General features: G+C 44.1%; 1 protein-coding gene across 1 annotated transcript in view; it reads left to right on the top strand.

Annotated features, from left to right (window-relative positions):
• The first annotated feature begins 1,083 nt into the window (after positions 1–1,083).
• The window catches only part of LOC112071311 (fibronectin-like), an 82,323-nt gene continuing 72,125 nt past the window's right edge, over positions 1,084–11,281 (top strand). Inside the window, 18 exon segments of the mRNA XM_070439343.1 lie at positions 1,084–1,284; positions 1,547–1,672; positions 2,244–2,381; positions 2,853–2,984; positions 3,234–3,350; positions 3,353–3,370; positions 3,579–3,585; positions 3,897–3,940; positions 3,943–3,988; positions 3,990–4,037; positions 4,039–4,081; positions 4,868–5,045; positions 5,721–5,844; positions 5,846–5,908; positions 7,116–7,159; positions 7,162–7,286; positions 10,513–10,684; positions 10,935–11,063. Coding sequence (XP_070295444.1) covers positions 1,146–1,284; positions 1,547–1,672; positions 2,244–2,381; positions 2,853–2,984; positions 3,234–3,350; positions 3,353–3,370; positions 3,579–3,585; positions 3,897–3,940; positions 3,943–3,988; positions 3,990–4,037; positions 4,039–4,081; positions 4,868–5,045; positions 5,721–5,844; positions 5,846–5,908; positions 7,116–7,159; positions 7,162–7,286; positions 10,513–10,684; positions 10,935–11,063 — 1,693 coding nt within the window. The 5' untranslated portion in view covers positions 1,084–1,145.

Genomic DNA, 11,281 nt, shown 5'->3' with positions numbered 1-11,281 from the left:
GTATTTAAAAGTCAGGGTATTAGTCGAGAAACCTGACTATTTTCCTCGAAAGTACGTAATGTCACGATTTCATATCTATACGATATTACAGGCGACAAGTTAATTATCTCAAATTCTAGCTTCTTGTTCACGTAATTCCTGCTCAAATTGGGTTTCGTGTTATCGCCCAATAGACTCCCATTGCCTCATTGAAGGAGAGGTGTCCTTGTCTGTGAGTACCCAGAAAGCCCCGCGTGGCACACTGACGGTAACGGGCTGCGGACACAGTGGGCGTTACAGCAAGACGGTTATTAACGGAGTGTCCCATCTCTTCAAACGGATCTCTGACCTCCCTTCATCGTCTTTCTCCTTTCCTTTCAATTCAAAGGGCTTTAGAGGGACGAGAAACACATGTTAACGTTGCCAAAGCAAGTGAAGTAGATAATAAACAAAAGTGAAATAAACAAATGTTTCTTTTTTAAACATTACACTCACAAAAGTTCTAAAATAATGGAGACGTTTAAAATGTCATAGTTGAAGGATGACATTACAGTGTTGTAATGATGTGCAAATAGTTAAAGTACAAAAGGCAAAAATAAACATAAATATGGGTTGTATATTTTTTTCTCATTGGAAGTATTCTATAAGTAGGAGGAGTTTAGTCATTTATCCAAAATACTCCGTACTCGTCTTTTCCCATTTCTAAATCATATTTCCTACATTGTAACTTAAAAGTAGCCTAACGGTCTTCCCATAACTTCTATTTGAACATACTCATGTATTCCTATTTTGCAATACTGGATAAATTGACGGTATTTTTTTAGGGGGGGGGGGGGTGATTCGTAACCAGTGGCTTTGACGTGTGTTTAGCGTTGGTACTGTTGGACCCTCCTCCATCCCCAGCAGAAAGCCATGCCCAAATAAAAGCGCTCACTAGTTTGGGAGCCTATTAGGAGCGGTGCGGCTGAGAGTCTGGCGGGGCAGGATACTATCCGAGGAGGCTGTGTGCAAAAGGGGGAAAAAAATTGGTTTCACGGACAGTACAACCGAACTAGCCTCCGACTTCACTGTGGATCTTTCATGTTTTTATTTTTTTTTAGAAGAGCCACATCAAACTACCTCTAAGATTACACATTTCTCCCAGATTTTCCTGTCCCGTAATCAGTATGTCCAGTAGCCCTATTATCAGGGTTCTGGTGGTGCTTTGCATCGGGACCGCTGTGAACTGTATGCCGAATAGGAAAAGCAGGCGGCAGGCTCATCAGGGAGAAATAAAAATACCTTCGGTATCATCCGTCTCTCAAGGTGAGGTTTTCATATATATATATTATTATTTTTTTTGTGGGGGGCTACATTTTGTTTTGTAAAACTTGTATTATTTGTAAAACGTTTGGTAGTCTATTATAGAATAGTATCTTAAAAGTTTATTGTATGTTTTGCCATTTCGTCTATTATTATTATTATTATGGTTAACATGGATTGTGTCAAGCTTTAAAAACGTTTCTACTTGGAAGTGTAACAGATTGTACATTGCCTTTCCTTCTCTACTACTTCTCTTCTTCTCTAGACGGCTGCATTGATAATGGGCAAATGTATAACATTAACGACCAATGGGAGCGTTCCTATCTGGGCACTATGTTGATCTGCACTTGTCACGGAGTTGCAGGAATTAAGTGTAAAACGAAACCCGAAGGTGAACTTGCATTTCTACATCTTTATATTTATATATAAATATATATAAAACCTACATGGTCAATGCAAGTCCTTTGTCTCACACCATTTTGTAAATGTCAGTTAACTTATGGTAAAATAATTATTGCAATTGATCGAAGTTCAAATCTGTTCTCTCAGGCTACTTCTGTCACTAACTCCACATATAGGCTCTGTGTCATCAGTATAGAGAGTGTAACTACGATTGATGCTATTGTGTCCTCTGCTTTGAGTTCTCCTAGGATAAATATATCCTCTTTGTGTGTGTTCATCTGCAACATACCCCCAAAATATGTTCCACAGCTGAGGAGACCTGCTATGATAACTTCTTAGGGCTAGGCCCCTTTTTTTTCTCCATTTCCTGTCTGAATGACGTGCCCAAAGTCAACTGCCTGTAGCTCAGGCCCTGAAGCCAGGATATGCATATGATTGGTATCATTGGAAAGAAAATATATAATCTTTGTGTGTGTTCATCTGCATCTTGTCTCTGTTTCTGTGTGCAAACCCAGTGACTAACGAAACACAATAACATACCCCCCAAATATGTTCCACAGCTGAGGAGACCTGCTACGATAAGATCAACGCCAGGTCTTATCGGGTTGGCGAGACCTATGAGAGACCCAAAGAGGGCATGATCTGGGACTGTACATGCATTGGCTCAGGCCGGGGGAAAATCAGGCTGCACCTTGCCAGTGAGTGGGCTCGTGTGTGTGTGTGTGTGTGGTGTGTGTGGTGTGTGTGTGTGTGTGTGTGTGTGTGTGTGTGTGTGTGTGTGTGTGTGTGTGTGTGTGTGTGTGTGTGTGTGTGTGTGTGTGTGGGTGTGTGTGTGTGTGTTGTGTGTGTGGTGGTACCAGTGAGTGGGCTCATTAATCTCGTTAAATCTCCATAACACATTGAGACCTACAGTATGTGATGCAGCTGGATGGGTGTGTGTGCCTGACTGTCTGTCTGACTGTGTGTCTGTCTGACTGTGTCTGTCTGACTGCTGTCTGGCTATATGTGTCTGTCTGACTGTGTCTGCCTGACTGTCTGTCTGTCTGTGTGTCTGTCTGACTGTGTGTCTGCCTGACTGTCTGTCTGTCTGCCTGACTGTCTGTCTGTCTGCCTCACTGTCTTCGGTCTGCCTGACTGTGTTAAGTGTCTCACTGTTCTCTATCTCCCAGACCGCTGTCATGAAGGCGGTCAGTCCTATAAGATTGGGGACACGTGGAAGAGACCTCATGACACTGAGAGCTATATGCTAGAGTGTGTCTGTCTGGGCAACGGCAAGGGAGAGTGGACCTGCAAACCTGTTGGTGAGCAATGAGGAAAGGGCTTTTCACCTGGGTTGTATTTATTAAAGCACACTGTAGCAGAACTTAGTGCAACGTTTTAACTAGAAACAAACGTTGATTGGATAAGTTATAGATTGTAACTTCCAGGTTTTCGTCCCGTTTGCTTCCGTTTCGTGTCTAGTTGAATACGATCCCTGCAACTGGAGTATAGCTGCAAAACAAGCACAGCATCATAAACCCCCCCCCCTCTCTCTCTCGTTCTGTCCGCAGCGGAGCGTTGCTATGACAACACGGCGGGGACATCCTACGTGGTGGGTGAAACCTGGGAAAAACCGTATCAGGGCTGGATGATCGTAGACTGCACCTGTCTAGGAGAGGGGAGTGGCAGGACACCTGTACCTCTAGAAGTAAGAGACTAACACACACACACACACACACACACACACACACACACACACACCACACACACACACTACACACACACACACACACACACACACACACACACACACACACACACACACACACACACACACACACACACACACACACACATATATCTATGCCCTCAGGCTCATACACACCAGCTGGATCCATTTTAATTGGCCTCTGCAGACCGTGTGTGTGAGCAGTTCCGTTGTGCAGACTTAATGAAGGCAAAAGTTTAACTTGGTGAAAAAGAATGTCAATGATCTGTGGTGGATTATAATTGTACTAGTGCATTTTTAAGTGATTTTTTTACATATCCTTATTTAAAAACCCAATGCAATTCTATAACATTACGAAACGTGGTACATATTATACCACTGCTTGTCAGTGGATCTGAACTGGGTTGTATTCATAAGGTCAAATTGTAGCAAAATACTTTGCAACAGAACTAAAAATCCGATCTAATTGAACAATTCCCTGTCTCCTTTTCCCCCTTCCCCTCAGACCGTGTAACGACCAGGACACACTGACGTCCTATCGTATCGGAGACACTGGAGCAAGACGGACGCTCGAGGTCACATGCTGCAGTGTCTGTGCGGGAAACGGGCGTGGCGAATGGAAGTGTGAGAGACACGCCTCCCTCCACTACCGGCCTGGGTGAGACTCCTACTGCTTCTGTGTCCGTGTGTGTGTGTGTATGTGTGTGTGTGTGTGTTGTGTTGTGTGTGTGTGGTGTGTGTGTGTGTGTGTGTGTGTGTTGTGTGTGTGTTGTGTGTGTGTGTGTGTGTGTGTTGTGTTGTGTGTGTGTGTTGGTGTTGTGTCTGTCTAGTGAGTGGGCTCGTGTGTGTGTGTGTGTGCTACAGTGAGTGCTCATGTGTGTGTCTCTCTGTGTGTGTGTGTGTGTGTGTGTGTGGTGTGTGTGTGTGTGTGTGTGTGTGTGTGTGTGTGTGTGTGTGTGTGTGTGTGTGTGTGTGTGTGTGTGTTGTGTGTGTGTGTGTGTGTGTGTGGGAAGTGTTAACTATATAATGTGTGAGAGACAGATGGGTGTGATCGCCACTACTATTCCTCATCTTTCCCCAGACAGCTTGTGGTTGAACTGCATTGTAATTTACCCGCATTTTTAAAGCGCGATTTCTTTTGGGATTTTCTGGGATTATCCAGACACGGGTATCAATTGAACATTAGGACTTAATCTGTTCTGTGTAAATTTCCTGTAACTAGTCAAGCAAATGATTTTCACTGTATAACTTTTCTGTTGACTGGAGGCATGGTCTGTCCTATGTGTGTGTTTTTTTTAAATGTTCCCCTTTCTCTTTCAGAATCTCTGTTTTAATTGTTTACTTTCAATAGTGTTTACTACAAATGTTCAACCCAATCTAGTGCTATACATTTTTCAAACAATGTCACTGACTGAAAGTGTTTTATTTCCCTTCCCCTTCATTTCCAGGCACTGGTCCGTGTGGTCACAAAACCAGCCGGCTGTGTATCAGCCCACCCCTTCCCCAGCCCGGCCTGGAGCCCCCCGTCTAGCCCAGGAAGGGGCCTGCCAGAGGACGCGGGGTGGCCTACGCCCTGGGATGAGATGGATCAAGACCCAGGGGAGCAAACAGATGCTTGTGTCTGTCTGGGCAACGGGTCAGCTGTGAGGATGGGGTATGTCTTCGTAGTCTTTCGTGTGTATCATGCCTGCATCTAACGGTTTAATTTTGGTCTACAGTTCTGAACAGGGTTTTAATAACCTGAAAGGGAATATTCATGCAGCCTTTTTCTTTCTTTTTTAAAGTTACTGAGTAAGATTGCATATTTTTTTTTCATCATCAGCATCAGTCTGACATGTCTCTGATTGTTCTGGTTCTTCTGACATGTTCTGGTTCTTTTGACTTGTTCTGGTTCTTTTTGACATTGTTCTGGTTCTTTCGACATTGTTCTGGTTCTTTCTGACTTGTTCTGGTTTTCGACATTGTTCTGTGTTTTTTGACATTGTTCTGGTTCTTTTGACATTGTTCTGGTTCTTCTGACATTGTTCTGGTTCTTTCTGACATTGTTCTGGTTCTTTCTGACATGTTCTGGTTCTTTTTGACATGTTCTGATCTTTCTGACATTGTTCTGGTTCTTTTTGACATTGTTCTTGATGTTCTGTTCTTGACATTTGTTCTGGTTCTTTCTGACATTGTTCTGGTTCTTTTGACATTGTTCTGATTCTTCTGACATGTTCTGGTTCTTTTTGACATGTTCTGGTTCTTTCACATGTTCGGTTCTTTTTTGACATTCGGTTTCTGGATTGTTCTGGTTTCTTGACATGTTGCTGCTCTATGTGTTTTGTTTCAGAGGGCCCAGCCCCAGTATACGGTGGGAACTCTAATGGTCAGCCCTGTGTGTTCCCCTTCACCTTTTGGGAAAGACCCACTACTCCTTTACCTCAGAGACGCCCCGACGGGCAGCTGTGGTGTTGGTCTCTCCGACTGCGAGACAGAACAGAAATTCTCCTTCTGTACCAAGAAGAATGGTGAGATTTTGTAAAATATTTGATTTACAGCTTTTTATATGAGAGAGAAGAGAGAGAGAGACTCTCTTTTCTGACCTAAAAAAACGAGTGAACAGAAAGGCAACACGGTAGACAAGCGATTCAGCTGATAAGCCCCATGATCTGGGGGAGCTAACACAACATGTGTTAAATGGGGATCTCAACCCTGAGTGTTTCCAGCAGAGTCATAGAATTAGCAGCCAACATCATTTAACATCTGGCTTTTATTAGAATGGGACTTAGTATACAGGTTCTTGGGTAGTTAACTTACTCATTGGCTGCATTCCAAATGGCACCCTACTCTTTTGTAGTGCACTACTTAGACAAGGCCCTTTTATAGTGCACTATTTTTGACCAGGGCCTTATTTATAGTCACTACTTTTAGACTAGGGCATAGTGCACTACTTTTTGAACAGGCCCATAGTGCCACTCTTTTTGACCAGGCCTAGTCACTATTTTAGACCAGGCTAGTGCACTACTTTAGACCAGGGCTTGTAGTGCACTTTAACCAGGGCCATAGTGACACTACTTTTTGACCAAGGGCCCATAGTGCACTACTTTTAGACCAGGGCATAGTGCACTACTTTGAACAGGCCATAGTGCACAACTTTTGACCAGGCCCTTTTGTAGTGCACTACTTTTGACCAGGCCCATAGTGCACTACTTTTAGACAGGGCCAAGGCACTACTTTTAGACCAGGGCCTTTGTAGTGCACTACTTTTTAGACCAGGGCCCTTTTGTAGGCACTACTTTTGACAGGGCCATAGTGCACTACTTTGACCAGGCCATAGTGACACTTTTCAGACAGGGCCCATAGTGCACTACTTTTGACCAGGGCCATAGTGCAATACTTATCCAGGCCATAGTGCACACTTTAGACCAGGGCCATAGTGCATACTTTTGACAGGGCCTTTGTTTGCACTACTTTGCAGCCTTGGTGCCTTTAGACCAGCCCCTTTTGTAGTGTCACTACTTTTAGACCAGGCCCTTTTGTAGTGCACTACTTTTAGACCAGGGCCCATAGTGCACTACTTTTTGACCAAGGCCCTTTTGTAGTGCACTACTTTTAACCAGGGCTCTTTTTGAGTGCACTACTTTTGACCAGGGCCCTTTTGTAGTGCACTACTTTTGACTAGAGCCCTATCTAGGTAATGGTGATGTCATTGGGACACGCCTCATTGTGTCTGTTGTGTTTGCAGTGATGGTGACAACCGAGGAGGAAACTCCAACGGTGCTCTGTGTCAGTTCCCTTCCTCTACAACGGGAGAAACACACAGACTGTAGCGCTGACGGCGCAGGGACGGCGATGAATGGTGCGAAACACCACCAACTATAACGGTGAACAGAGGTTTGGCTTCTGCCCATGGCTGGTGTAGTTCTGTGGTCCATTCCGGTTCTTTTTGCCAGACACGGTGAACAGAGTTTGGCTTCTGCCCCATGGCTGTGAGCTTGGTCCATTCTCGGTTTTTTGCCAGACACGGTGAACAGAGGTTTGGCTCTGTCCCCATGGCTGGTGAGTTCTGTGGTCCATTCTCCGTTCTTTTTGCCAGACACGTACACGCAACAATCGTACGAAAGCAGCCAGTGGCTGTCCCGTCACCTGTAGTCCTTGAGTGGTGAAGTCCAGTCAGATGTAGCCAGAGGTAGTTCTGCTGTTTGTCTAGACTTTAACAAGGACAGATTTTGAGATGTTAGTGGAAAGTGGCACAACTCATCTCATGTGTACAGCTGAAGTCAGAGGTTTACATACATCTAGTCAAATACATTTAAACCCAGTTTTTCACAATTCCTGACATTTAATCCTATAAAAAATTCCCTGTTTTAGGTCAGTTAGGATCACCACTTTATTAGAATGTGAAATGTCAGAATAATAGTAGAGAGAATGATTTATTTCAGCTTTTATTTTTTCATCACATTCCCAGTGGGCAGAAGTTTACATACACTCAATTAGTATTTGGTAGCGTTGCTTTAAATTGTTTAACTGTGTCAAACGTTTCGGGTAGCCTTCCACAAGCTTCCCTCAATAAGTTGGGATATTTTGGGGCCCATTCCTCCTGACAGCTGGTGTAACTGAGTCAGGTTTGTAGCCCTCCTTGCTCGCTCACTCTTTTTCAGTTCTGTCACAAATTTTCTATGGATTGAGATCAAGGCTTTGATGCCCTAAAACCTTGACTTTGTTGTCCTTAAGCTTTTGCACAATTTGGAGTATGCTTGGGGTCATTGTCCATTTTGGAACCCATTTCCGACAAGTTTAACTTCCTGACTGATGTCTTGAGATGTTCTTCATATTCCACATAATTTCCTACTCATGATGCCATCTATTTTGTGAAGTGAGCCAGTCCTCCTGCAGCAAAGCACCCCACAACATGATGCTGCCACCCCTGTTGCTTACGGTTGGGATGGTGCTCGGCTTGCAAGGTCTCCCTTTTTCCTCCAAACATAACGATGGTCGTATGGCCAAACAGTTATTTTTTGTTTCATCAGACGGGAGGACATTTCTCCAAAAAGTAGATATTTGTCCCCATGTGCTTTGCAACGTAGTCTGGTTTTTTATAGCGGTTTTGGAGCAGGTGGCTTCTTCCTTGCTAAGCGGCATTTCAGGTTATGTCGATATAGGACTCGTTTACTGTGGATAAGATACTTTGTACCTGTTTCCTTCCAGCATTTCACATGTCTTTGCTGTTGTTCTGGGATTGATTAAACCTTTACAACCAAAGTACATTTATCTCTAGGAGACAGAACGGTCTCCTTCTGAGCGGTATGATGGCTGTGTGGTCTCCATGGCTGTTTATACTTGCGTACTATTGTTTGTACAGATGAACGTGGTACCTTCAGGAGTTTGGAAATTGCTCAAAAGGATGAACCAGATTTGTGGTCCACAATTTTTTTTGAGGTCTTGGCTGATTTCTTTTGATTTTCCCATGATGTCAAGTAAAGAGGCACTGCGTTTGAAGGTAGGCCTTGAAATACATCCACAGGTACACCTCCAATTGACTCAAAGAATGTCAATAAGCCTGACATACTTTTCTGAAATTTGGAGTGGTTGAAAAACGAGTTTTAATGACTCCAACCTAAGTGTATGTAAACTTCCGACTTCAACTGTATGTACTGTATTAGTCTATGCTGCTCTGACATCGCTCGTCCATATATTTATATATTCTTAATTATTTTACTTAGATTTGTGTGTATTAGGTATTTGTTGTGAAATTGTTAGATATTACTTGTTAGATATACTGTCGGGATCTAGAAGCACAAGCATTTCGCTACACCCGCAATAACATCTGCTAAACACGTGTATGTGACCAATACAATTTGATTTGAGGTAGCCTAGTGGTTTAAGAGCATTGGACCAGTAACCTAAAGGTCATTGGTTCGAAGTTCCAGAGAAGAAAGAAGAAAAAAAAAATCTGTCGATGTGCCCTTGAGCAAGGCACTTTACAGACACGCCAATTAAATTTAAGGTGGAGTGGTGGGAAACACGTGTGTGTTTTTATGATTTACAGTAGATGCTCGCCTTTTAAATCAGGTCAGTGTTTTAAAATGCCGTCTGTTGTCTTGGAACACAAAAGGGTTAGAGACCGCCTTTTAAACAAACACATGTTGATAATGGTAATGATATGTCTGAGGCCATTGGAGCAGTGTGGGAGCTTCACTCTCCTTCTTTATCATATGGCCTCAATCTCTGCCTTCTATTGGTTCTTTTGGGGGATTTTTTACACAATCAGTCAATCTCTCTTTGGCTGAATGGGTTAGTGGTAAATTCACACGCCTGTTGAAAGTACTGACCAGTTATTGAGGTTTTAAGTGCGGTCATTAGGCGAATGGGTAAATTACCATGAGAAAGGGTACTGTTGGGCCTGTAAAGAGTTAATGGTGATTGTTATCACTGTTTTTAAGCCTCCCAGCTGGGCTGAAGGGGAGGGCAGACCTAGCGGAGACCCATAGCCTGGGCTCCCACGCCAGAGCCAGAATTCCAGGCCTAGAGCCCAGACCACCAGAACCAGATTAATGAAACCCGACCCAGAGAGAGGGAGAGACTCCCAGAGCCTAGACCCAGAGAGNGGGAGAAACTCCCAGAGCCTAGACCCAGAGAGAGGGAGATACTCCCAGAGCCTAGACTCAGAGAGAGGGAGAGACTCCCAGAGCCTAGACTCAGAGGGAGAGACCCCCAGAGCCCAGAGGCGTGCCAGAGACAGCGAGCGACTCCCAGAGGCTGGCCAGAGGCCACCGTGTGTCTTCCTGAAAGAGACTACAGAGAGAGACTCTCTTCACTGCCTGTCTGGTCTCCAGGGCAGCCAGCTGCAATCAGCCTTGTCAACACCTCCACAGTCTACACTGCACCCCTATCTCTGCTGACAACTCTCCACAACTCTCCACTCTCCTATCTGTATCTCGCTTCAATTAGGAAGACCGGCCCCTTACAGAGACCTTATATGTGTAGATAACCCTTCAGAGGATTATTATGTTATGAACATCTGTTTGTCGTTCGACCTTTAAAAGTTTAATTTGACCCTACTGCTCCAGAATTTCTAGATGTTCTGAGATCTAACATTCTAGAAGTTTAAACATTCTATCTTCTGAATTCTAACTTCTAAGTTCTCTGTCCTCTTAGCTCACGAGGAGGTGTGTACGACCAGCGAGGGCGTGATGTACCGTGTGGGAGACCAGTGGGACAAACGCCACGATGTCCTGGGACACATGATGCGCTGTACCTGCGTTGGGAACGGCCGTGGAGAGTGGAGCTGTATCGCTTACTCCCAGCTCAAAGGTAATAAAAATAGGATTTTTTCTTTTTTTTGATAGTTCCTTTCTAATACACTTGAAAGTAGGTGAGAGGTCATACATACCACATGGAACGTGTGATGTACAGCCGGTCCTAATTCTCTTCCTTCCCCTTGACCCTAACACTTTGATGTTCTCAGATCTGTAAAGGTGGAACCAATATGGGGATAGGGAGAGAATTTGGAGAAGCTGTTTTTGACCTTGTGTGTGTGTGTGTGTTTTTCTTCCTGTCACAGATCAGTGTATTGTGGACGGGTTGACCCATGAGGTGAATCAGACCTTCACTAAGCTTCATGAAGAGGGCTACATGATGAACTGTTCCTGTTTCGGACAGGGCCGTGGGCGCTGGAAGTGTGACGCCATTGGTGAGTTTATAGTTCATACAAACCTACCGTGTTTCTTTTTATGGGACCAAGCTATTAATTTGTGGTGATATCAATCCTTACTGTGCTTGACTAGTCTGGTCCCATATCTGTTTGTGCTGTCTTACAACTCCTATTCTAGCCTGGTCCCATATCTGTTTGTGTTTTGTCTTGACAACTCCTATTCTAGCCTGGTCCCATATCTGTTTGTGCTGTCTTGA

This window comes from Salvelinus sp. IW2-2015, unplaced genomic scaffold (genome assembly GCF_002910315.2).
Source record: "Salvelinus sp. IW2-2015 unplaced genomic scaffold, ASM291031v2 Un_scaffold1582, whole genome shotgun sequence".
Lineage (NCBI taxonomy): Eukaryota > Metazoa > Chordata > Actinopteri > Salmoniformes > Salmonidae > Salvelinus > Salvelinus sp. IW2-2015.
Note: the sequence above shows the minus strand (reverse complement) of the source record. Positions and strands in the feature narration are given on the sequence as shown.